This window comes from Volvox carteri, assembly GCF_000143455.1.
Source record: "Volvox carteri f. nagariensis unplaced genomic scaffold VOLCAscaffold_9, whole genome shotgun sequence".
In the NCBI taxonomy this organism is placed as follows: domain Eukaryota; kingdom Viridiplantae; phylum Chlorophyta; class Chlorophyceae; order Chlamydomonadales; family Volvocaceae; genus Volvox; species Volvox carteri.
This window is the reverse complement of record NW_003307552.1, coordinates 1,695,967-1,722,438: the sequence shown is the minus strand read 5'-3', so window position 1 is coordinate 1,722,438 and position 26,472 is coordinate 1,695,967. Positions and strand designations below refer to the sequence as shown.

The 26,472-nt window shown below is 58.5% G+C and overlaps 3 protein-coding genes across 3 annotated transcripts; 1 reads left to right on the top strand and 2 right to left on the bottom strand.

Annotated features, from left to right (window-relative positions):
- Nucleotides 1-1,464: 1,464 nt before the first annotated feature.
- On the top strand, nt 1,465-3,589 carry VOLCADRAFT_116803 (uncharacterized protein; the record flags this gene model as incomplete). Its single annotated transcript, XM_002948327.1, has 6 exons — nt 1,465-1,686; nt 1,969-2,109; nt 2,290-2,408; nt 2,580-2,628; nt 3,039-3,121; nt 3,328-3,589. 6 exons carry the CDS (start codon nt 1,465-1,467, stop codon nt 3,587-3,589), a joined length of 876 nt encoding a protein of 291 aa, XP_002948373.1.
- A 1,654-nt stretch (nt 3,590-5,243) lies between these two features.
- Nucleotides 5,244-18,726, bottom strand: VOLCADRAFT_88646 (uncharacterized protein; the record flags this gene model as incomplete). Its single annotated transcript, XM_002948177.1, has 11 exons — nt 5,244-6,980; nt 8,439-10,299; nt 10,620-10,962; nt 11,410-13,498; nt 14,173-14,277; nt 14,362-14,763; nt 15,097-16,659; nt 16,954-17,617; nt 17,685-17,808; nt 18,381-18,596; nt 18,690-18,726. 11 exons carry the CDS (start codon nt 18,724-18,726, stop codon nt 5,244-5,246), a joined length of 9,141 nt encoding a protein of 3,046 aa, XP_002948223.1.
- Nucleotides 18,727-22,595: 3,869 nt separating this feature from the next.
- On the bottom strand, nt 22,596-25,269 carry VOLCADRAFT_116802 (uncharacterized protein; the record flags this gene model as incomplete). The annotated part of the gene is made up of 5 exons (XM_002948176.1): nt 22,596-23,159; nt 23,769-23,930; nt 24,430-24,581; nt 24,885-24,974; nt 25,221-25,269. 5 exons carry the CDS (start codon nt 25,267-25,269, stop codon nt 22,596-22,598), a joined length of 1,017 nt encoding a protein of 338 aa, XP_002948222.1.
- Between the last annotated feature and the right edge of the window lie 1,203 nt (nt 25,270-26,472).

Here is a 26,472-nt window from a genome sequence, read left to right as displayed (position 1 = left end):
GCTGCACATAACGCCCAGCCTTTGTCAGGAGTCTGTCTGCAGAAGGGAACATAACTGGGTGTGCGAGTGAAACGTATGAGAAGTACGTAAGGCGTGACCAGCCAGCGTCAGGGCATCTCACCGCCATCGCACATGTATGAAAAAGTCAGACAGTTCGGCAACAAGCAAGACTATCGCTCCACACTAGGCTTCCTAATGGAAGCCAATGAGGAACTCTCGTGCATGCAGGAAAGCCGTGAACTGCAGGAGTCGCTCCCAGACCCACCGCCGCACTCCAGCCGCAACGCGGCACACGGCAGGGTGAGTTGCACGAAGAGCGTCAGCATAACGACATCACTGCGGCTAACCTCGTCCCGCCTGAGGAAAGGTTGCCACCACTTTCCCACCCACACCGCCCTAATGGCGCAATGCCACCATGTCGATTGGTGCTTAGGTCCCCACAACAAAATGTTGCACCCATTATCGCGCGAAATGACGCTATGGACCATGCGGCACACCCAACAGGTGCAGCCCCACGCGACGACTACAAGCTGGTGTTGGAAAAACTCGACCAGCTGTCGAGGAGAATGGACTCCATAGAGGCGCACATGCAGGCCCAAGCCGCCTTCAATACCAAACGGTATTTATCAATACCACCTTTTATCGTTGGATAATTATCTTCATAACTGCTTTGCCAAGTGCCGAGCTTTGTTACACATACCATGTATCACCCTGAAGATGGGCCTGTTGCGGAGGCCGAGATAGAGATGGTTTACGCAGTTCGCGCCAACGAACACAACGTCGTCGTAAACGTGCCATGTAAAATGGGTGACTTCTTCAGGCCCACATTTCCATAAAAGTTTTCGTAACGTAACGTAACATGTAAACTGGCTAAGCATGTCTTGCCGTGTTGAGGCGTGTCACCTCCAGTTGGTGAGCGCGGGTGGGCTTCCCGCCATTACGGTGGCTCCTTCCGCTGTCGTCGCCGTCCATGCCGTTAGAGCGTCGATTCAGAGCAGACATTGTTGTAGTGTTGCAGAAGCGAATGCTGTTTGGGGTCGCAGGATTTTTTTGGTCTCCGATGCCAAACTGTAATGATAGTTGGTCTCTAGGGTACCGCGTTGCATGCTAACTATCTAGAGGAGTAGATTGGTGGTATTAGAAGAATACCGTTTATAGGTAAGGATCGGTTTTTTTAACTGGACGCTAGCGCCATAAGGCCCTATCGTACAAGAAACGCCTTTGGCGTTAGTTAGAGAATACTCAATTCGGACGAGCGGCCAATGGTGCTAACGTCTTTACATGCTCTTACCAGCTTGGTATCCCAAGCCTGTGCTTTAGCCCAGTCATGGCTGCTTATTTAATTTGCTGGAAATAGGGTTTTTAACGTGCGATCGTGCCTTGTTTGCCTTGCTCTGCCTTACCTCCAGCTCTTTTATATAACGGTGACCCAGTCGCAGCTTGACCTCCATTTATATATCATCTATGGACACCTGCATGCTCCGCGACCCGCTTGAGGCGATAGGACCTTCGTGCGCATCCATTGTGCTCAGTTTCCTGGGTCCACATGACCTAGCACGAAGCGGTGCAGTCAGCCGTAGCTGGCGGCATTTCGCCCTCCTTGATGAGCAGCTATGGTGGCCGCACCTGGCGCAGCTTTGGGAAGGCAAGGTCTACGTGCCCACGAACCTGCGGGAGGTGGCCAAGGTAGGACTAGGATCATCGGCATCGACTCATCATAGCGCCGGACATGATGGCGATGATGCCAGCACCGCGTGGGATTGGATCGGATCGGACCGAAATGGATTGCCCCCCAGTTCCCCTCTTTCCGCTTACAGCCCTTCCGATCCCTTACAACGACGCACTCACCCACCCACCCACACATACATCCCCCCATCGAGTAATGTCCACCGCGCTATTATATGCATGGATAATAATTTACTGCGCATACCTGCATGTTTTCCCCTTCCTCCACCGGCCCTACCCCAGACCAGTGCGCGTAGGGCCTACCTGGCTTCCCTACGGGAATCCGACCGCCAAGTGCCCACAGAACAGGAGCTTTGCGCCTTTACCTGGGAGTTGCGGTTCAAGGCGAGGGAGGGGACGAAGGGAGGGAGGGATAGGGAAGCGGTGCGCGGACCTGGGATGGTTGACGGGGCTTGAGAGGGGAAGACGATACCAAACGCGATGCGGGGAAGGGAGGGCATGGCTTGAGAAATGAATCGAACATCTTGACCCCAGGCCACTACATCACAACCCTCACAGCGCTGCTTTCCCCGGCTCCGTGCTCCCCGGCCCCGACCTCCGCAGTCCGTGCCCTGGTTCGGTTCCGAGCTTGGACTGCTGATACTACATCGCTACTTTCACCCCAACCACACAGTCACTGGGCCGCCGGACGATCCGCTGTGGGGTGACGTCGAGCCGCAGAGGTGGGATGTTTGGGGCCCTGGGGGAGGCGGGGGGCTCGGGGGGGAATTAGGGGAAGAGACGCACACGGGACTCTGGACGTGATTCAAAGCTGAAACGCAAAAACGTGAATGCGTGATGCACGTAACTTGGCTCTTTACCGTGTGTGGTGTCGGTATGTATGTCCTGTTCAGGCATTATTGGTACTTCCGACCCGGCCCGGATGGATCCACGGTACTGCAGGTGTGTCCCGAACAGGAAACACGGACACGCGAAATCGTCTTGACGTAGGCGATGTTTTCCTCCGTATAACGGGAGATTGAAAGATCGAATTACTTGATAGAAGCACACACACACACGTGCACGCGCACACCGATGGACAGTCTGTGGTCCCTAATGACATCAGCCGATGTAACACAGCACAGCATGCAGTCCACAGCAAGGGGGTGGCGTGTGCAGGAGTCCCGCTTCATGTGTTGCCGGTCATCCTGGCAACTCCCTCTGCGCCCGGCGTCGTGCTGTTCCCCTCCCCGCCCCTCGGCGCCCGCAGGTGTCTTATGGACATTTCGCGTTATGATTTCCCCTTCCCTCCCACTTTGCCCTCCCACTTCCCCTCCGCTCCCCTCCCCTCGCCCCCCTCCTATATCTCCCAGGTGAACACCTACCCCTTCCTGGAATGCCGTCGGACCCCTGACTGGTCTTGGGAGCTCCACAGCGCCGCGGTCAGGCTGGCCATGTAAGCAGGGGGTATGTCCATTGTGAGTGGTGACCTAATGCTATCGCCGTGTAGGCGGTACCGCCCCCATCACCCGCAGTGTGGGTGGGTGGGTGTATATGCGAATGTGTATGAAGCCCTTGCGCCCCCGCCTCCGTCGACCTGTCTGACACCCGGTTTCTCCCTCCTTGCCCCTCGCCTCCCTTGCTCCGTGCTTGGTCAACCAGCGACGCTGCGGCCGGGCCCAACCCCGGCATCCCACCCGGCCACCCCGCAGCCTCGGAGAGCTTGCCGCTGGAGCAGATTGAGGCCAAATTTACTGGGCTGCTTGCGTTTGCCTACTCAGGTCGGGAGTTAGACGACGATGATTATGATACGGAGGATCCAGAAGAGGGAGGGAGGAATGATGATGGTGATGATAATGAGGAGGAGGAGGAGGAGGAGGGGGAGAAGTGCTTTGTTGAGGACCGGGCCAGGGATGAGTCGTGAGGGTGGTGTAGGTAAGGAGGAGAAGCGGGGAGCGCGGGAACATGGAAGGGAAGTAAGATAAGATGTGACATGTTTGCTTTGGCGGTGTGTGAGTTGGACGTATACAGTTACAGGTACTTGCTACATTCGTCTAAAGGAAACCCAAGAATCTATCTCTGGTTTGGATCTATAATTTTGTAACAATTCGACACGGCTGTTCACATCATGACTGCGACAACGATAGGTATCTGGACAAAGAGAAAGTCCGGGGGCGCTCGACCCTGTCTCGAGTTTTGTCACATAGGGGACTTGTGATGCAGGTCGATAAGCTATGAACAAGCCTACAGCTAGAAACTGCTCTGATGGACAATTGAAACGGGATTAATGCAACTATGTGTGGAGTGGTAGATAGCTCGCAAGCGAACGACGTCAACCCGCATGAAGATACGTCAACCCGCGCTCGCCACAACCAAAGCAAATACTAAAAGCCACCGGTAGCGCTCTCCTGCCAAGGATTGGCGCCTGCGCAGCCATTTGCCGCAAAGCAAGGCCGACAAACCGGGCAGGTCGCTTCTTCCTTCCCTTAGCTACTGGAAACTGGGAAACAACGAACACGCCAAGCTAGTGCATCACATGCCTTAACACCTCTGCTGGATGAACGCCATCACCTTAACACTACTACGAAGCTTGAGTGGATCCGGGAAAATGGGCCACAGGGTCAATCGATGCGAGGAATGCGCGCTTTGGCAGCCTCGCCAACAGGAGCATCTGGGTCAACTGGCGCCATGGCAAATTGTAGGCTTAGCTCAATTCCTTCATAGCTTCCAACTCTGCCGCAAACCGGCAGCTCCATCCTAACTGTAAATAACTACATGAATGGAGGCGCGCCTCCGAAGCAGTAACTCATCCAAAAGCCGACTAAAATGCAACCTACCCCTACTGCCTGCCTTCACGAAACAACGGAAAAAAGCCGCAGACGTACAGACATACATGAACACATGTGCATGTTGCTACAAGATTAAAAGCAGCCTGTATGTAGATGGAATGCGATCAGAGCAGGTGGGGTAGAAAACCCTGTAGAAAGCCCTGCAAAAGCCGCCGACTCCGCTCCATGGCCGTCCTACTCACAAACATTACATCATCACTGCCTCGTGAAGGCGCCATGCGCTGCAATGTCGACCATGTGGATGCAGAGCTGAAATCCCCGTGCTTCAGCAGGTGGCCGACAAGAAGAAGAAAAAACACTTTACCCTCTTCCCTTAGCATGCCATCAGCAGCCAACTCCCTAACACCACTGCCCAAAACTTCAAAAGCCTGCCTCCACGTCCTCCTTATGGACCCTGCCTACAACCCTTGAGGGCGTTCATCCCATCCATCCATCCATTCATCCATCCATCCATCCATCCATCCATCCATCCATCCATCCATCCATCCATCCATCCATCCATCCATCCATCCATCCATCCATCCATCCATCCATCCATCCATCCATCCATCCATCCATCCATCCATCCATCCATCCATCCATCCATCATCTCCCTACCTTGGCTACCGACTCACTGCCCTCCATCCCTACCTTGCACCGCCACCAACCATCCCTGCCCGCAACCGGGCAAAACGTCCGTAACATGTCAAGAATGCAGCGCTCGACATTTCTAGTCAGGGATCGCCGTCCTCAAAGCTCGCTATCGCTGCTCTCATACGACAGGGCCAGGCCGCCATACAGAGAGAAGGCCTCCGCGTCTGCCTGCTGCCGCTTGCTGCCCGCAAAGCTGCTGTGGCAAAGCGCAGCTGCTGAATCCACCCCAGCTGATCCCGCGGCCGCCGCAGCCAGTCCACCTGAAAGCACCGCCGCCGCCGCAACGCCGCTTTCCGTGGCCCCCTGGGACATGTCCTCCAGTGATCCCGGGGAAGAAGAGGAACGGCGGTGGCAAAGCCCCCTTGCCTGGGCGGCCATGGAGTTACCGCCGCTGCCGTTGCCGATGTCAAAGTAGGGGTTCTGATAGTACGATAAGGCGTGCGGCAGCTTGGAAGATATGCCGGCGTAGCGGGGCGACGAGCCCTCCGAGCTGGCAGTGGCAGAGCCGGTTGATAACCGGCGTGGCGCAGCAGAGGGGTATAGGGTGTTGTGCGGCGGGAGGCCCAGACGCGGCGAGGCGTCGCTGTCGCCGTCCAGCATCGGGCTTGTCATACGTGCGCTGATCATGCTAGGGCTGCTCGCGTAGCGGCGACGCTCCTGGTGGGAGCATACGCCGCTGCTGCCGATGGCAGCGGGCGCAACTGGCAGCATGGCGGCGGCGGCGGCAGCAGCAGCAGTACCGCTGGGTGCAGGACACAGCATCCCGACCACCGCGGAGGAGCGCCTGTCTAGGGCCGCGGGGCCGTCGGCAGTCGAGGCAGTGGCAGCGCCAGCAGCGACCGGAGCCGCCGGTGTATCGCCCTTGTTGATGGATGACTTGGGGAAGATGTACGCCACCGCCGTGGCGCTATCGTACGACGTAGGGTTGACGCTCGTGGCGGTGGTCTCGCCGCTCCTGCTGCTACAGTTGCTGCTGCCACTGCTGGAAGATGAGCTAATAAGGCGCTGTGTTTTCAAGGAGGGCGACAACACAGCGGCGGCGGCGGCAGTGGCGGCTGCCATCGTCGCCGCTTGGGTGGCAGCGATCGCAATACTGTTGGTGGCCTCCGTCAGAACTGCGCGGCTTTGCGAATCGGAGCGCGCGATACCCTTGAGCGTGGTGGCGGATGTGGTGGTGGTGGTGGCGGTGGACTGCGCAGCGGAGATAGGCATGGCGCCACTCGCAGAGCTTGGCTGCGACTGCTGAGGCTGCGGTTGCAACGGGGTCGATGCATCCCTGGTTGTAGAGGAGCGCGCCGATTGTGACTGAGCCCGTGATTCCGACTGGCACGCAGCAGAGCCCGACAATGCGCTGGTATTCAGTGATGGAATCTTGCTCAGGCTGCTGCGGAGGGAGGATGTTGTGCCGCCAGGCTTGGCAGTTGCAGCGGTTGCTGAGGCAGCCGCAGCGGGAATTGATTTCGCGGCAGCTGCAGGGGTAGTTAAAGCAGCAGCGGCGGCTGTGGTCTTGGCAACAGCAGTTGTGGCGCCTGTCACTGTTGTCGCGACAGCTGCGATGCCCTTAGTTGTGGCTGGCATCGCCGCTACCTGGCACTGCCCTGAAGCCGCGGAGAGGGTGGGACTGGAATGCAGTGGTGCGGGCTCTGCAGCCCGAAGCTTCAGTCTATTGACGGTATCGCCGGATAGGACGTGCAGTCTCATAGATGCAGTCGCCAGCGGTTGGGTCGTGCTAGCCGCCGCCGCCGCCGCCGTCTGCAGTGGTGGCGGCGTCGACGGTGTCGGAGGCGGAGGAGCGCAAGTAAGGACGTCATCGAAGCGGTGGGACGCGCTCAGCTGCAGGAGGGCACGGGGAAAGAGGGGGGATGTGGGAGAATGAGAGGCATTTTACGCAGATACTGTATTCATGCTGTTATTCCAAGGCCAGTCAATAATGAACACAAAAGCAGGAAGACAGAAAGACAGGTCCAACACATCAAATATTTCATAGGCGAGAGCGCATTGCAGCAATCATACAGGACCCACCGGACGTCGGCCTCTCCTTGTAAATGAAGGTGATGCCGCCATTGTCGCCCCGGTTGGAAAGCCGCCAAAGATAGGCGGCGTCAGGGTGGGCGAATCCAAACTCCGAGACACACCAGGTGCGGCCGCAGCTGCTGCTGCTGCTACAGCTGCTGCTGCCGCCGCCCTCACTGGCGCGGCCGGCGCTGTAGGAGCCGCCACCGCACCTGGCACAGCCTTCGATGCCGTTGGTAACGCACGCGCCACCGCTCCTGATGGCATGGTACCCGCCGCTGTTGCACGTTTCGCCCCCTCAGACGCGCCTGCCTTCACTGTTGCCGCGGTACTGGCGCTGGTCCCGGAGGCCGCTTCGGTGGATTTCGAAGATACCGGGACCGCAGAAGCGGCATTGCTGCTGGCTGTAGCTGCCACCGTTGACGGAACGTTCCTCACAGCGGCCGCCACCGGTGCGGCCATGGCTGGCGGCGGAGCCAGAGCCGGCGCGCCGACAGCAGCAGCACCAGCAGCAGCAGCACCAGCAGCATTAGCAGCATTAGCAGCAGCATTAGCAGCAGCACCAGCACCAGCAGCACCAGCAGCAGCAGCACCAGCACCAGAAGCAGCAGCAGCAGCACCAGAAGCACCAGCACCAGAAGCATTAGCAGCAGGTGCGGTAGTAGGTGGCAGAGTGGTCGACGGAGCTGGTAAGGGAGGCTTGGCATCCGGTGCGGATGGCGCAGACCAGGCGCGGCGTCCGACGTTAGGGGCATTGCCGCCGCCGCCGCCGCCGCTGCCGCCACCGCCACCATTCGTGTCACGCGGCGTCATTAGCGGCGGTGGCGTGCCGCTGCCCCCGGAACCTCCGGTCTGGTTGTTGGCAAGCTCCCACAGCTGGGAGGTGTGCCAGCGCACTGGGCTGGTAGCCGTGCGCCTCAGTCGCTCCGCCGATCTGATCATGGGAGAACTGGTAACGGCGGGGTCACTGGCTGCGTTGGCAGCATACTCCCCAAACACGCTGACACGGCTTGCGGAACCAGCACGGCCGGCGACAATAGCGGCAGCGCTTCGGATAGACTTCCACGAAGGTCGTACCGTAGCTCCGGAGCTGCCGCTAGCGGCGGCGGTGGCGGTGGCAGCGGCGCCAGCAACGCTGCTGTTGCTATTCGCGCCGCTGCTGCTGCAGATGCTGCTGCCGCAGCCACTGCTGCTGCTGCCGACGGGGACTGCAGGACGGGGAAAAGGCCAGGAACGATGCAGGGCGGTTTCTGCATTGGCCTCCGTAGGCGTGGCTACCGGTGTCGGGGTGTGCGGGTGCAGGTGCGCTATTTCCCACAGCTCCGAAGTGTGCCAGCGGACTGGACTGGGCGCATTGCCAACACCCAACAGCTTATCCGCATCTCCGCCCGTCGTGGTGGTGGTGGCAGTACTTATCGACGGTGGACTGCCAATACCGGCAGCCAGGCAGCTAGTGCTGTACGCCTGCGGCGTGCGATCGGAAGCCTGCGTTTGACGAAGCGGGCTGAGGCTTCCGTCATTGTTCTCCTCGCGACCAACGAAGTCCCTTTCCTGTACAACCTCCTGCGCCTCCAGCGGAGCAGTGGCAGGTGCGGGATTTGATGACAACTCGCATTGCTCGATGCGCAGCATAAGCCGGTCATCGTCATCGTCACCCTCGTCGTTGCTGCTGCTGCAGCTTAGCAGGCGAGATGTGGGCGGCGTGGTGGTAAGGCAGCGTGAAGACGTGATGGGGGCTTCGTCATCATCATCGCCGGTGAATTCCGTAGCTAACGCTCGTGCTGCAGACAACCCCACCGCGGGCGGCCCTGCGGGCAAGGCGTCGCTCCTGTCGCTTCCACTTCTGCTTCCGGCTGCTGCTACAGCCGCCTCGATGGCCTCAAACTCAGCCAACTCCTCTTCGGTGCCGATCCGGCAAAAGCTGTCGAGAGGTACTCCCAGCGGGCTGATGGCCGTGTTCAAGGGAGGCTGCCTGCTAACTACTAACCCCGTCGGCAGGGTATCAGCTCCAGCATATTTGGGAATGGCAGCAGCTGTGGAGGTGACTGTTGCTGTGATGCTCGCGGTCATGGTCGTGGCCGCGGCAAGGCCCTGAGATGGCGGCGAAGGAGCAGGTGGCTGCCGCGGTGGAAGCGGTGCCGGCTGATGCTTCGGTGTGTGCTGCTGCGCCCGTGCTGGTGAGGAAGACAGGCAGCTGTTCATGGCTGCGCCGGCCAGCTGGGCCAGCAGCGTCACATCCGTGCGGATCCCACGTAGGCTGTCCATGAAACCGCCGCCAGCGGCATTGTTATTGCTGCCGTCGCCGTAGCTCCGTCGTACAGCACTCTTGGGGTCCAGGGAAGGGCCGGAGCGCTCCAGGAGCATGCGACCACCGTCCCAGCTAGCGCTGATGAGACTGACGCCACCTCGACCCATGGGCCGGTCCCGGACGCCGTCGTCACCGTCGTGATCATCAACGGTTCGAATGTCAGATCCGCAGCTGCTGTGGACGCGGCTGCGAGTGCGACCGTGGATTAAGTCCGAGTGCACAGCGCCGGCGCGAGTTACGACGTCGCCACAGAACAAAAACGTGGGACTGGCGAGGGGGTTGGGTGGCATTGGTGAATTGGCCGTCGTGGGCTGTGTGCTGGGCGATGCTGCGGAGGCAAGGGCCACTACGCCGGCGGTGGATTCAGAGTGGGGCCGAGGTGGACAGCTGATCTTGAGGCCAGCAGGCCAGGACTGCGTCGCGGCGGATGAGTAGTCGCTGTTGGCTTCAGGCAGTGGCAGCGCCGCGGCTGCAGTTTCCATGCTCAAGAGGTCGAGGCTGGCGCGAACCTGCTGTTGCTGATGGGCTGGTTGCGGCGGTGGCGGCGGCGGCTGCGGTGGTGGTGCTGGTGGTGCTGGCGACCGTGTAACGGGCGTGGAGGTGCCAGCGGCAGGAGCAGCAGCAGCTACTGGCATTGCAGAAGAACCGGCTGTGATTGCCGCTGCAGCAGTGGCCAAGAGGCCGCCCACGGCAGGGCCAGCGGGGGGAAGGATTGCAGCTCTGACTGCAGCCATAGGGGCCGACTTGACGGGGACTGGTCCGGCCACGTCACCAATATCATCGTCGGCGTTGTCTGGCAACATGAACGCTGGTTGTGGGAAAGGCGCATCCCTGCTTGAAGGAGAAAAGGCGAAGGAAAACCTCTTATCGCTTTCAATTAATGAAGAAAGCGCAACGTGCGGACAGTAGTGCAAAGGGTCATCATATGCCGGCCTGACACCTCGTTTACCCACTAAAAGGAGCTCTGGTAGTAGGTATCGCCCTTCCTCCAAACGTGCCAATCTGCTATATCTTAGCAGGGGAAAATCGCTGAAGCTGCACAAGAAAACTCTGGGCCCTGGAAAACTGGAGCACCGCTATGCCAAACTCCAAATAAACCTGCATCCAGGCTATACCTATAACCTACCGAAACCTAGAACCATCATACTCACAGTGCAGGCGAGGCGCCTCCAGCGCTGGCGCTGCGTCGCCTGCATTCCGGCTGCTGCGCGTCCATTGCCGTTGACTCGTTCACAGACCCCGACCAGCCGCCCTCGCTCTGGCTCATACTGCCGCGAAGCAGCCGCAGCCGCTCCGAGGCGTCGAGCAGTGGGCCGCGGCCCATACCATCCAGGGAGTAGGTCACCGGCTGGAAAAGGCGGCGCTTCAGGCCGCCGCTGCTGCACATACGGGCCGACGGCAGACGTACGCACACCGGCTGCTGCTGAGAGAGCGGCAGCAGGACCAGTACCGGGGTAGCGGCCGATGGGGAGAGGCCGGGGCCTTGGTGCACGGCTGGGGTAGCGGGCGCGCGGGCAATGTTGACGATGGGGGAGGGGACGATTGCTGCTGCGGTGCGGCGCCTGCATGGTAGGGGAAGTTGTGAGGTGTGGGAGTGCCCAGAGGGAACTGCCTAGTGGACGCACACGTGTGATGCATGGCAGCAGTACAAGGCGGCACAAGCCACGGCTCGTTTGCGAAGACGTTATACGGGGCTAAGCCAATGAGGTCATACACGTCTTGCATCAGGGGATACGCGTGCCGAAACAAAACAGGGCAGTAGCAGGTGGTACAATTGCAACAGCCAACCAGCATGGGCCGTAAAGCCAAGCATTTTCCACTACAAATTGAAGAGAATAGGAAAGCCACGACCATTTAATGGCTCCTTAATACTACTAGAGAAGAATTAGGGTTGTGCTTGCCTGTAGGCATGCCAGCCCCGCTGTATGCAGACCGCTGCACGTTCCTGCCGCCGGTGCTCCTCGCGCTTCGCCGCAGCCTTGGCGGCCATGTACGCCCTCCAAGCCCTCTGAATCGTCATTGCGGACTTGCTGTGTTGCAGTCGGGCATGCTGCCGCTTCTGCAGCTGTTGTTGCCGCTGCTGCAGCTGTTCCAGGTGCTGTCTTTGCACAGAGCGCGCCTTGTCCGCCTTGGAGGCCGCCGCCAGCAACCCTTCGGCGCCCGCGCCTACCGATCGTACGGCACGGGCGTCGCGCCAGCTCGACTGGATTACAGACGCGGCGTGATGCCGCTGGCACTCCGTCAGAACGAACTCAAGGCTCGCGGAGGTCGCCGGTTTAATGTCCATAGCCGTCGTGACCCTCCTAGATACCGCTTGCCCATCGCTGCAATGGCTGCTCACGACGGTAGGTACGATATTGCCCGCGGCGGCGGATGTACCCGCCACAGGGGCAGCATCTATGGATGTGGACACCGTGGTACGGGCGGGCAGCTCGTCAGCCACGGCTGATGGCACATCTTCTCTTAAGTTTTCGCTGTCGCCTTGCGACCACCAGCGGCGGTGGCGGTTTCGGGGCGCAAGCAGGCTCAACTCATGCGTTGCCCCCGCCGCCGCTGTTGCTGCGGAAGCCCCGCCGACAGCCGAGGCCGGTTCCTTCATCGCATCGCCCGCCGCGTCCAACCCGGCCGCTAGAGAGCGCCGCCGCACGGCGCCGCGCTTCCGTGCAGCAATGGGCTCCAAGACAGAGTTCGCCGCCTCCGTGAGGTTCTGCTGCAGACGCAGGGCGGCAGGAGTGACGCCGCCGGTGCTGCTGTCGAGCAGCAGCAAATGCTGAGGCGGCGGCTGTGCACCCATTGCCGATCCCCCATCGGGTCGCGAGCTCGATGCGGGGAGTTGCTGGTGCCGGATCCCCGACGCCACGCCGGCGGCCTGAGATATTTCCGCAGGCGTCGGCCCCGTAGCCGTTGCCGCCGATGCCGCCAACGATGAAGGCACTATGCCTCTACGGGGCGCAGCACAGCCGCTGCTGCCGCGCTGGCTGCTGGGCACGGGATCCCAGCTACCGGCAGAGCTGTCGCTGGCACTGACAGGTGGAGACGGCGACGGCGCCACAGCCAGGGAAATCTGGCGGCAGGAGGAGGGCGTCGCACCGCCCGAGTGCGCGTTGCTAACACCCTCACGCTCACGCAGTCGCGCCGACGCGCTGGGGTTGGACCGGGCACTCGGGTAATCTGACAGCGCCACGTCAGCAACGTGTAGTAGAGTGCCAGTGCGGCTGCTAATAGGTGCCGCGGAAACCGTTTCGTGTGTCACTCCGCTACTGGACACAGTCTTGCGGACGTCGGAGAGCTTCGCTGAGGCAAGTGCCAGAGTGGCACTGCCGTCAGCGCCCGGGCAGCCAGCTACTTTAGTGTCACTGGGGTCGTGCGTCCGGAATTGTGTGTCGTGTGTGGGATGCTGGCGGCGTGGCGACGGCTCCGTTGAGCAGGCGCCGCTGCGACTGGTGCTCGGGTTGCTGCTGCTATCGCACTCCGCAACTGTGGCAGCGTAACGACCGCCGTAGCCGCGGGCAGGCTTGACGGATACGGAAGCGGCGACCGTACGGGCGCTGACTGGCGCTGCCAGCCAGAGCGCACCCACCGTGCCACCTTCGCCGTCAGGCTGGCAATCCAGGTCTGTCGAGGGAACATGTCCCGTGGTAATAATGGTTGCCGTCAACGTTGTTGTAACGATCTCGTTGACTGTTGCAGTGGCGGTCGTCTTGGTAGTAGGCAAGGCCTTGGTCTTGGTTGCCCCTACAGCCTCAACCACCTTCTTGTCGTTATGAACTGCGATCCGCCGTCCCCCTTCCCCTATCATGTCCATCCGCCGCATCATCTGCGGCTGTTGCGGCTCCGCTGGCTCGACAATGCCGCCCTTGGCACCGCCAGTAACGTTCTCGGCAGCTTCAGTGCCGATGCTGGTGATGATGTCGCCCACGCGTGATCCTTTTGTAGCGGTCGCGAATGCCGCTGCTCCTGCCGCTTTCGCGTCCTCGCTGCCGCCTTGGCTTCCGCCTCCGCCGCCTCCTCCAGCCGCCCTTTGTTCACTCTGCGTCCCATAAGGAATGGCGGCGGTGGGGCAGCGGGGCCGTCGGCCAGGCCCGTCACTGGCCAGCTGGCTGTGCGGTGTGGGCACAGTGCCAGCGGCAGCAGAAGCGGATGCGGCAGTACCAGTAGAGATAGCGCCCGCAATAGGATCCTCGCGCAGGCGGAGGAGTCACTGCATGGTAGCAGATGGATGGATAGAGAGACGACCAGACGGACGGACACCGCGCAAGTACGGCACAGTACGGCACAAAACAATCGGTAATGTACTCGCCATCATTCTCGCGATGGCAATGCTCTATGCGCTGCGCGATTGTAAGTAACATCACGCCTTATACTCTAATTAACGAACCCCAACGAAAGGGATAGACAGCTCCGAAACACGGCTTGAACCTGAAGCGACGAGATGCCAGCGTCTGATCGCGCAACACGCATACCATGGATCCTGGAACGCCAGGACGGACGGGAAGGAGAATGACCACATCTTCCGTTAACGCACGCGTTCATATCACACACCCTGATCAGATTGCACTGAACAATGAACTGTTGGCGACTGCCACACGTATTCCTGATCGGCCTGATGACCCGCCTATAATCATATACTACTTCATCTCCCGGAACGGATTCCCGGAACCTCCTCCTCCAAGCCATGCGTGCGCGCTGGGACAGAAAACTTACTTTGTTTGTGAAGCTTTGTTCCGTCTTGTCCGCAGCGGCCCGGGTTCCCACACGCACCCGAGGGCTGAACGACTGAAGCAGCGACACTGCCTCGGCGCGCTGCTCCTGGCGGTGATGATGGTGATGATGGTGATGATGGTGGCGGTGGTGGTGGTGGTGGCGACGGTGGGAATGCGGCGAGCGGAACACCACGGCTTCCAGCTCATCCACATCTTCGCCCCCGGGGCCTCGAGGTGACGACGGCGGAGCCGGGGCCTTAGGACTGTCCAGTGCAAATAGCTCGGCAGCGGCAGCAGCTGCAGATGATGATGATGCCCGTGTGGGTGTACGGCCCAAAACCTGCATTACAGGTGGCACGGCGGGTGACGCTGGGGCGGTCCTGGAGACACGGGTAGAAGCAGGCATGGGTACTAAGTCCACGGAGGCAGCAGTTGGCTCGAGCTGGGCCTGGGATGACTTTTGCTGCGGGCTGATCGGGGTGCCGGCGAGCAGGGACTCCTCGACCATCGCCGTGCACCTGGCCAGGAGTGGCGGTGGCGGCGAAGGAGGAGGCGAAGCCAGGGATTGGAGCATTCCCGCGGACATTGACGCCTGCGGGGATGTGCGTGTCCAGGACATGCCAAGGAAAAAAACATTTAGGGAAGAGAGAGGTCGGGAAGGAGGGGGGTTTGGCTCATGGGTTAGGAGCTGAAGCCCTGGGAAGGAGGGGGTTTGGCTCATGGGTTAGGAGCTGAAACCCTGGGAAGGGGGGAGATGGGCCGGCGGCTTCAGTACTGAGGCCGACAGGCATGATTCACATAGTCCACATAGAGATGAACAATGCTGATATCAGAGCTGTTGCCGAGTGTGTAGCCGAGGACAGGACCTGCCTCTTGCTCACTGACTGCAATGCGACTACTGAGCCTCTGAACTCAGGCGACCCACCCGTGGCAACGTCTTTTCATGAAAACTGGGAGATGGAAAGGCGTTTTTGTAGCCCAGGGCCTTTGACCGCCACCCCACGCCCACGCTGCGCCGCAGGTCGCGTCGTAGTACAGTGTCGTCCTCTCCCCCATGAGGCGTCAAACTAGACGTGGCTGTTGATGCTGGGGCAGTGCCTTGCTCCGGCTGCGATGCACATGCCTTCACTGGGCTCTCCGTCTGCACGGCCTCGTCTGCGGTCAGATGCAGGACGCTGACTGAAGCAACAGCAGCAGCACCGACGACGGCATCCGCCATCTCGGTCGTTGTCGGCGGCGGCGGCGGCGATGGCGGAGGTGGCGGAGGGGCCGGCTGCTGCTGAACTTGATCAAGGTCAGCCTGTACAGCCGCGGCTAGCTGTGCAGCAGTGCTGGCGGTGAGCAGCACGCTGGGGGTCTTCAGACGGCCAAGGATACCCTCCAGATATGCCTCCGATGACGGAACAGCAACAACGGCAGCAGCGATAGGTGAGGCGGGAGGCTTGGGCTTCAGGGTTGACTTGGCAGCGTCTGCAGCGTCTGCCATGAAGTTCTTGACTGGAGTCGAGAGCTGCGTCATATGTGCCGGCGCAGTGCGATTGGCTACCGGCGAGCGGACGGCGATGACTATCTCCGCGGAGGCAATGGATGCAGGCGCTGCCTCAGGCGCGGCGGCTTGCGGACCTGACCAGGGAGCAGCGCCCTGCTCTATCATGTGAGTCAGGCCGCTTCCGGCAATGGCAGTAGCGCCGACGCCAGCAGCCACCACGCCACCATGTCCGCCCGGGAGGACATTGGGCCCAGCAGGAGCAGCAGCCGGAGAGACAGCGGTTGCCCGGCCAGCAGGCCGCGGTGGCAGATGGTTGAGCTGCGCCGCGGCGGCGCGGAAATTGAGAGAGGACAGCGAAGTCGTGACTCCGCCGCTCCTGCCTACCGAGTTGGGCCGCAGCGAGTTGGCGGAAGGCGGCATTGGCAGCTCCGTGGGGTGCGATCCAGCCACAGCCCAAGCCGCCGCCGCCGCACCATCCGAGCTCCAAGACTGGTGGACGGATGCAGTGGAGCTGACCAGTCCACTGACGCCGGCAACGGCAGCGGCAGCCATGTCCATCGAGCCGTCATATGACCGCCGCATCGCGGGTGCTGGCACGCTATTCTTCAGTCGCTGCGCAAACTGGCCCATGGCTGAGCGTGAAACCCGGACTCCCCAATTGCCACCATCGCCGACAACGGAGTGACTGAAGGCCGAGGCCCTGGAGTCCAAAGGCAATGGTGCAGCGGCGCTGGGCGGTAACAGAATGGATGATGCACCGGTACTGGTACTCGCCTGCGGATGGAGGCCGCGTGCTGCGGCGGCGGCGACGCCGATGCCGGCGCTGCTGATTTGGGATTGGCTGTGGGCATTTCGTGCGACGATTATCTCCGACGTGGAAGAGTTCAGGGGGTTGGTACGGCCCAGAGAACCCTGGAACTGCAGGACGCGACCTGGCGATTGGACTTGGGACTGGGACTGGAGGGGACCTTTAACTCCTGGACGCAGCGCTTGTTGCTGCTGCGGCGGCGGCGGCGGCGGCGGGGCAGGCGCCCGTTGTTGGACTGCAACTAGATGCAGGTGCTGTTGTTGCTCTTGCTGCTGTTGCTGAAATGCAAGATGTTGCTGCTGCTGCTCCTGGTGGCTTTGTTGCAGTAGCAGCAGCTGCTGCTGCAGCAACAATATCTGTTGCTGCTGCTGCCGGACGGCCTCCTGTCGCTGCTCATAAAGTGCTAGCTGGTCCTGGGGCGACGGCTTGCCGAGGAGGTACTCTGAAGGCAACGTCATCGAAATGGCTGCGGGTCCCGAGCCCACAGCCGCCAGCGACCTATCCGTGACGGCCGCCGCAGGCAGCGCCAACGGCGGCGGCGCCATACTAAGCGGCTCAGCTGCAAACGGCAATAGAGATGGGTTATGGACGCCGTGGCCCGTACCCAGGTCGTGGGAGTCAAGGGACAGCGGTGGTGCCTGCTCCATGGGGCCCCAGTTATGAGCCACGGTGTGCGGGTACGACAAATGTTGTTGTTGCTGCTGGCTGTACTGGTGGTAGTTCTGGTGCGGATCAAGGATGTCGGTACCCGCGACTGCGGCGGCACCACCTCCGCCTTCGCCGGCATCCTGTCTGTGCGGGTTTTCGTCGCGACCGCCGCGCCAGCTCTTGGACATGAGCTTCTTAAACGCCTTGGTGATGGATCCCTTGGCCTCTTTGGACTTCTTGCCCTTGCTGGCGTCGGCTGTGTCGGCATCCTCGGCGTCTTCTAACCCGGGGGGCTGCGGCTCGCTGTACCGCGCGCTCCACGCGTCGCCGGCTACACGTGCGGAGCGCGCGGACCGCACAAACATGCCGGCCAGGTTTTGTCCCCCAGCCGGCGGAGGCGCTAACACCGGCGGCGGCATCGGCATCTCCGGGTAAACTAGTTGCGTCGGAGCCGCCACTGGTGCCGGCGCAGGGAGTGACACGTCGGAGACATGTTGCAGGCTGCGGGCACGCATCGGAGCCGCCATCATCGTCAGGTTCGCGTCGGCGGAGTGCCGCAAGGTCGCACCGGTCGCAGAGCTGGAGGTCCCGCCAATGGTGGCAGAAGCTCTTTGAACCTGTGAATGCGGCGGCGGCGGTATCGCATGTGGTTGCTGCAGATGCTGGCGCTGTATGGAAGTAGCGGAAGCAGCCTGCATAAAGAGTGTGGCATTACGGGTCAATGTGTAGGGCGTGGAGGAGGCCGGGGCTGCTGGCGCTTGCAGTCCCGGTTGTGCGCCTGCGTAGGGGAGCGCGCCTGCAGACGATCGCGTGGGTAGCGGTGCCTCGGTAGGCAGCTGACGCTGCAGGCTGTGGGCGCCGGGCGGGAGGGCCGAAGATGCCACGTCTGCGTTTGATGGGGAAGATAAAAGCATGCAGAAAAGATGGCATTTGTTGCGTTTGAGGGGGCGCCATATTAGGATTGCGGGAAAAAGTGCAGGTGCGGTCGTAACACACTATGGCGACAGCTTTGGCGGGCTTCTGGTGGCGCGAAAACCTAAGCCAAGGAGCAGCTAATAGTATAATAAAGTTTGTGACATCTCAGGACTTTCGGCGTTAAAATGACAACTGCGATCCCATTGAGTCATGCTTAAGCTGCACCCCAAAACAGGTTTGCGCGCTGTGACAGTTTCAAGGAAAAATATCCCAAATATAACTTTGTTTTTTGTGTTTTAATGTATCCAAGCGGCAAAGCTACGAGTGCAATGTCCAGAGGACTTCTTACCTGGGTAACTAGCTGTCAGCCTCTGCTGCTGTGCCTCCATCTGTTGCAGCTTGAGCTTCAGTTCCTCCATTTCACGTGTCAAGGCCTTGACTTGGTCATCCTTCTGATGAGCCACGGCCTGGTAAGATCTCGCAAGTGTCCGCGCGGTCTTGTAAAGCCCATAGTATTCCGCCGCGTCAATTTGTTGTTGTTGCTGCCGTTGTTGCGTAGATGGTACTGCATTTCATAGAGGTAAATATTGCGGTTTATTACGAAGAGGCAGGTGAAGGGAACCCAAAGTGCAGAGCGACATTTCCCACCCCCTCCCACCCGATGTCTGTGACGCCCTCACTGTTGGTGGAGCCATAGTCCTGGTTCCAGCAGGTGGCTCCCAATTATTTTAGATTAATGTGTATGGCCTTTACACCGGCGACAGTTTGACTGGTTGCTCATCGAGGTTGTCCGGTGAGCATCTGCCAACGAAAGTAAAAACGTAGGACCACAACGTAGGAACGTATAGTTTCGTCTGTTATGAGGAAAGATTGACGCACTACAAGACAGCTTCGGAAAAATGAAAGGCACAAAATTGATTTCTTTTCAAATTATTGTACGGAGGCAACCGAAAAGTGATGCAGCTGTTCATGCATAACGCCAATCATTATGCTGGAGGAGTACAGAAGAGCTGCGTCAGTTTGTACCAAATTTTTACTTGTGGCCTGGAAGGGTGTTGAGTGTCCTGCCTGAGGGTAAGGTCTCCAACAGAATCAACTCCGTGAGCAACTCCGACGCCTCGCTTTCGATGCAACATCCAAATATCACATTTTAACACAAATGTATATTCGCCTGGCAGAATGCATGGCGTTTGGCCGAAACTGTAAGAATTCCTCCTGCGTTGGTTCTCCGCGACAACGCCAGCTCTGACGTTATTACCGGTTCTTGATCATGTTACATGTTAGTTCTGCAAATCCTGGGCATTGCAGCTACTGCAGCTGGCCCACGGCTCGCTGTAGCTGAACTATGGTGTTTCCGCGTGCTGCCTTTTGTCCTGTTTATAGAAGGTACCTGTCGGAAGCACTGGATGTTGATTGCAGTTGCCAAGTTTGCCAAATTTTCATGCAACCAAGAGTCCAAGGTCATCAAGGTTGGATACTACAGAATGCTATTAGGCGCCGCAAAACCCCTCCACTACTAACCCCTTTTAGGGATCTGGTGCAGCTTTGACTTCTCGAAGCGAAGTATGAGTGTATCGATACGCAAGTTATTGCGAAGGAACTGCCGTGGTGCGTGGAAGCAGGGCGCATGCATGCATGTGCCGGACCACAATACGGCAGGGGACTCCAAAAGCTTCTACTTGGGTCCCACAGGCGCATTGCTTCTCTAACTGCCGCTGTTCTGGCTATCACCATGAGGTGTGTCCCGCTGCTGGGACAGTGTCCTCTAGTTTCCCCTCACCCACCAACGGGTCAGTATCTTACTGATCGTCCTGTATTATTGGTCTAATCTTGGAGTACCCGTCTATGTTCTTATTCTCATCAATCGTCTGTGCCTCGTCGTATCCCCCACCCACACAGGGCAATCCCGGGGGTTGCCACAATGCAGCGGTCCCTGGTTTTGTCGCAGCGGGCCTCGTGTGGCTCTTCGGCCCTTGCCGGGGCCCTTGAGGTCCTAGGATTCGTTAACGGTGCAACACAGGTAACTGCCAGCACTATCGGCCACTAGTGCAACTTTCTCAATGGGTTGGTGTTGGGAGGGGGTTTCGCAGCCGGGTTGTTTTGCTACCAAATTGCGCTGGCGGTTGGCGGCTTAGCTATTGTAACGCAACACGGCAGGACTGAGCAATAAACTTAAGTTGAAAGCCGTTGTTGTGTGTCGGTTAATAAATGACAGAAAGCTGATTTCCCCAGCCGCGAGCCAAACCGCGCTAGCTGCAGGCTGTCGGCACGCCAGCCGTTCTGTTTCCTGCAAGTCCGCCGAAGTGGAAGATAACGCACAAACCACAGCAATGTGGTTTCCAGCGCGCGTGAAATGCGTTCAACGGAGTTTGTGTCTCAAAATTGTGAACGGACGTGAATGCCGCTAACCAGCTTACTCCTGGAGTTCCAACGCAAGACTGTCGACAGATGGAGCCGCCGAGACTTAACCCGATGGCAAAACGATATATCCCATTGGAAGTTGATGGACTCGTCCCCTTTCGTAACTTCCGGATCAGTACCGGTACTGCAGCTACTTTTGCTCCACAGCGCATGGCACCACAGCGCGGATGCTTGGTTAGGCGCAATTCGCGTGAGGGACAGGCGGCATGGTTCATAGCAACCCACGGAAGACCTAATGCAAGCATCTTCAGCTGCTGTCGTCGTCACATCTTTTATGTACGAAACTACGTACATGCATCAATGCCGCCGTAGTGCTCCCATCACGCAACACGGTTCGCCACCACACCGCATAAACCACGGGCGAAAGTGTGTCTCCAGCGGTGTATGACATGCACATGTCGAACACGAGCCGCGTGCACTTAACATGCCCATACGGTATGCAGCGTTATGCCCATACGGTAGCGCTGCATAAGTCAACAGACATACCCACAACTAAACGCCGTAGAGATTATTTTTACCCAGTCGTGAGGTATAGCTTACAACAGCATTAAAGCGTCGGGATAGTAGCCCCACTATTCTTGAACCATAGCTCTGAAGCCTCCACCTGCCAATACCTGCCAACTACCAGCACCAAAATTACCGGCAGCACTACTTAAGATCGCTTTACTGAGGAGACTCGACATCAAGGGCACGGGCCCTAGCAAAGCCTCGGATTATGCTAACTAAACGCTGAATCATTGCGCCTTGTACCCGTGGCCAGCCCAGACCTGCATGCCAGCTGTTCGAAATACATCGAGCTGAACTCTGCTCAGCTTTCCTCAACCTTCTGAAGGATTGCAATTGCTGGCACACCGGCGTTCCGCATCCTCAGCGAGCAGCACGGAGCACACAGCAGGGCATGCCATGCCGGTCCCGGCCCACCGCCCGCTGGCATTCGTCGCCCCGGCCCACCACACGCATCAAAGGACGAGGGGAACGCGCAGACAAAATATAGTAGGTTGCGAGGGGGCTCTCCGTCTGACTAAACAAGGCACACCACGCGTCGGCCACCCATCATAGCTGTTGACTACAACACTCACATACCTGCACGCTGCCCCCGGCGAAACACAATCTCTGCCCCTGGGGGCGATGCTCGCCCGGACCGCATCTGAACAACAGAAGTTTTTAGCTCAATAGCTGTGACCAGGGTACGCAGTTGCAGCCAACCCCTTCAGCAGCTTCTGCCTGAGTACTTGGCGGAAAGGGGCAATAGGTACGATTGACAGCGTCAGCACAACTACGACATTCAGAATCCATCAAACGGATATATGCAAGGAGCAAGAGCTCAGGACACACAATGGTATGGTACATAATCAGACGTTAGTCGAATCCGGCTCAATCGCCATCGTTCCACATCCTTTATCACTTGCTCTAAAGTGCGAGGTAGGATGGTGCTTGTAGGCGATCTGGCAGCCCTTGAGCCCTCGGCTCGTATTAGGGCGGTTTGCAGGTACGGGGAACGCACCCACGACCATGTAACACACACACACACACACAACATCCAGTGCCCCTGTCTCATGGCATCGCGCAACTAGTTTTGCCATCGCCTGGCAACGCCATTCAGCACTCATCCAAAAGGCTGCATCATCCTGGTCGGCATCGCCGCATTCACGTGCGCATCAACATAACAGGCAACACCTATGGCACTGGTTCCCACGCAAACTAATCAACATACATAATAAAAACACACACACAGGACAGGTGCACCGCAAACAAACACAATGGGAACTACACGTGCACGTATCCACAACCCTGAAACGGCACAACATTGATGCAGGCTTGAACACCAATTCTCACCGTTTTGCTTTCGCCTTCCTCCTTTAGGCGCACATGGCGCGGGACAAATGCGCTTAACACGCCTGCTTTACGATCCTTGTAGCATTATCACCAGACACAACCCAGCCCCGTGCAGTCTACATAGGCATGACGGAAGCACGCTGGCAGCCTACGCCACGTAAAGGAGTGAAAGTCAAATGCCAACTGCCATCGTCACCACACAGCAGCTCATTCAAGAGTACATTCAAAGGAACTGATACAGCGCGCTCTTATATTTTCCATCGGAAATGAACGTACATCAGAGCTGTGAGGGCGATCTCTACTGTCGTCAGTATCCACCTCGCGAGTGGGCATGTCCACCGCTTGCCGAGAAGCCCGCTCCGCTTCCGGAGGGCAACCTCGCGGCCGTATTCGCGTGCGGCTGCGAGCTTATGCCGTATTGCCCGTCCAACATGGGATCACGTCCTCGGGGGGCTGAATAACCGGCGCCGGCATTGGTGCCTCCATAATGCGCGCCACTTCCGCTGTATCCAGTGCCACCACGGCCGCCGTTGCCCGCAGCAGCAGTGTTCCCGGCGTAAAATGTATTGCCGCCACTAGACGCCGGGGCACGGCCGGTGGCCGTCGACGGTGGACGAGCGTACGTGGCGCGCTGCGCTGCCGAAAGGCCGGCGTTACCGTGCACCCCATTCGTGCTGGAACTAGGACCGGCCTCAGCCATCGTGGCTGGAGCAGCCGTTGCGTGGGGCAACGCCAGCGGCCGCTGTTGCGCTGCGCCACTGGCGCGACCGCCACCAGCGGCGAGGCGGCCCGCAGCGCCAAAGCCGCCGCCAAGAGGGAAGTTGCGCTCGGCTTGCATACGCCACTGTTCATCGAACACTTCCGCCTCGTGCTGCGGGTTCCGGGCGCAAACGTGTAGGGTCGGGGGGCCTTGCCTTGTAAAGGCAAGCACATGAGGTCCAGCCCAGTCCCGATGTAATTTTTCTTGATCCCTCACGGCCACCGAACGCACGTAGAAGCCCGGCCGACAATGGCGGACAATCCCGCCATACCCTAGGCTCTATTTCATCCGATGGAACCTAATAATTCACGGTCGCAACTGAAGCGCCTGACTTTGTGCACCCATTGCTCTGACGCCCAGAAACAAATGCATTTGGCCTCCGAAAAAGCCATGTAGCACCCCACCCCATCCCACGCCATCCCTTTTCAATAATCGCTGAGCCAAATGCGGTCTACCTTTGCCTTCAGTTGTATGGGTTCTTCCGCCCCCAGTACAGTCTGCACATGTATCCAGCTCCTATGTTTGCTTTCCCTCATTGATGAGGAGTCGCCATATCCCTACCACATCCATTCTGGTATCAACACTCCGCCCCGCAGCCTTGTCTCGGCTCTCCTATTCTTGGACTAAAAAACATAGTTATGATCTTAAGATTTATGCATCACCCAGGGCCCCTCAGCGCCACCGCGCGTCAACATTCATGCTTCCATGCCTCTTCCTCACCTCACGCAGCCCCTGCAGGTCCTCCAACTGCTCCTCGCGGCCCGTTATAGCGTCCCGCGTGCGGACCAGTGTACGCTGCCGCCCGTCGCCCAGGCCGCGGCTGATAGTGACTGACTCGGTGCCGCTGCGGCCATCCCGAACTACCGACTGCGTCTCGCGCACCTGCAGGTGACGCAGCGGGCGACACATTGTGAGACTTTCGATGCAAAGGCAGGGAGGTGTTAAGTCTCAGTAACGGACTGAGACACTAATAAATGAGAATCGCGGCAACGCCAGTGCTGGCAGTCAAAGGACAGATTCTTAACAGGACAGCACCGAATACATCTAAAATTCAGCCGATGTGCGGGTGGGCAGATATACTAGCGAGACACAGCAGGACCAAGCGAGAGGCACACCCGGTGAAAGAACTTGCAAAATATTTCCTGCGCGATGAGCTGAAGAGAGAGTTATCATGCAGAAAGATACTCCACCGCCGATAACCGCCAGCGGGTAGCTATTGGATACTTGGGTGGCGACAGGGTTGCCCGTAAGTCGCATACCAGCAACCTTGACTCCCGATCCGTAACAGAGGGCTCTTGAGAGCTAGTGCCTGTCATTTCATAACTTGCCCGGCGTTCGGACTCTCCCCTAATCTTCAAGAGAAGCGACACTCCGGACCTACCCCTCCAGGTCCCACTCTCGTAGTGCGGGACGCCTGATAGGTCACCCCTCCAGGCCCCATGGTGCCATAGCTGCTGCTGCTGAGCATAAAGGAAGAGCCGCCGCCACCCATAGTGCCGCTGGTGAGGGCTCCAAACAGCTGGCTGAAGGGGTCTGTCAGGTGGGAGATGGCACAGCCGGACGAGCAGGTATCCGAGCGTCAGGCTTCTGTTCCATCAAGTCAAAACCACTTCTGACGACGATTTATATGGCACAAGCACAACAAATTTCCCGATGCGACGATGACTTTGTCAAACGACCCGTCCTAAAGCGCAGAGCCGTTCCAACTTCTGCAAATACGTAAAAAACGCCTCCTCTGAACAGCCCAACCCCATGGCTCAGAAATCAATCGCAACATCAATGCATCCCTGACCCGACAAGACACGCTCTTCCGCTCAGCCCTCTGGTGAGACGCACCCATGGGCGCCACCTGGGGATGTGGCATGGGCTGCCGCGGCGGGCTGTGGCGCCGCTGCCGCTGCGACGCGCGGTCTTGTGGCGATGGCTCTGCAGGCCATGGAAGGCGGAATCATGCAAGCCATTTCACTAAACTATCGGAGGGGAACGTGAATGGTGAACTGTGCAGCGACCGAAAAGAGCTAAAGAGCTATCGTGGCCAGAGGCATAGCCAAGCTCGAGCACAACCTCCCGACCAAAAGCCGGAAGTCAGGCGTAATATTGGACGCGACGGCGGTGCGTTCAGTTTGCGTTGCCGCTGCGAAACCTGGCCATGCGAGATAGCACTAGACCTACCGTCATCCGGCTCCTCCACAATTGGTTCATCCTGAGCGGTTGCAGTCATCTCTGCATGTCCTGAATCGTCTACCTCCTCAATCACGGGCTGCCGACCCTACACACATGGAACCCCTTTGAGCAAGCTGCCTGCCTTGCTCAGGAAACAGAGCAGCAAGCATACCCTTGCATATTGAGCTGGCTGGAAATTTTGATTCCCAGGCGGCCGAAGGCCCATGCCTAACGGATTTGCAAAAAAAGGATCGTTCAACATAGAGCTCATCATCCTGTCCACTTGCGAAAATGGGTCTGAAAAGAAGGGGTCATTCCCAAACAAACTACCGAACGGGCTTCCGCGCCCGAACATGCTGATGTAACAAGGATGTTGTGGGGATAAAATACGAGATATCGCAATAAAAGGAGAGTGCCTGTGTACGTTTGATAGTTACTGCCAATAAAGGAAATATCTGTAGATTGCCAAACTTTCTATTGATAGAAAATGTTCTTTCCGTACGGCGTATTCTGGAGATGGCTGCAGCTGGCGACATAGCACTTTGCATACTCGGTGTCACCTGGAAGAACGTTATACCTTGAAAATCTTGAAAGCATAGCATTTTGCAGTCGTAGCATTCGCTCATAACGCAAGCCGCATTACATGGACAGCTCTGGAACCTTCGACAGGCTGATGACACATGATGTGGGAATGTATGGCACCCGGGCCCTGGACTATAGCTTCTGCCTACGAGTAAGCTCCATATACGATGATCTTCATATGCAAGTCCATTTGCAGTATGCCGTGAGTCACCAAAGCACGTTGTAAGGTTCAGGTGGTTAATGTTGGTTGGTGGTAGTTTCTAGACCGGACCTATCCTAACTAAGGGCCGATGGCGCGGCCGCAATTCCCGTATGGCAATTCCCGGGAGTGCACATGACCTCGTTGGGCACAGCTATTTACGTAAGGATGAGAACTACCATTTTTGATCGTCAGGTTCAGCTGTCACCCGGAGCTGTTAGGATCATTCTTGCACACTTCCAAATGTTTCCGTTATGCAAAGGCATGTGGTGGAACACTTGACTACTCTATGGAGGTGTTTCTTGTCTAGGTGTTAAAGAGGGTACCGCCACGTTGTCGGAAAGGGGTGTTGCGGGTACGACCGCCTGCCCATACAAGAGGGCAGAGCAACGCAGATTACCCTAGTTACTTCGCACCCCTTGATATGAGTCCCCAGGGAATGTATGCGTGTATAATCCGCCTCGCCACTGTGTGAAGGCC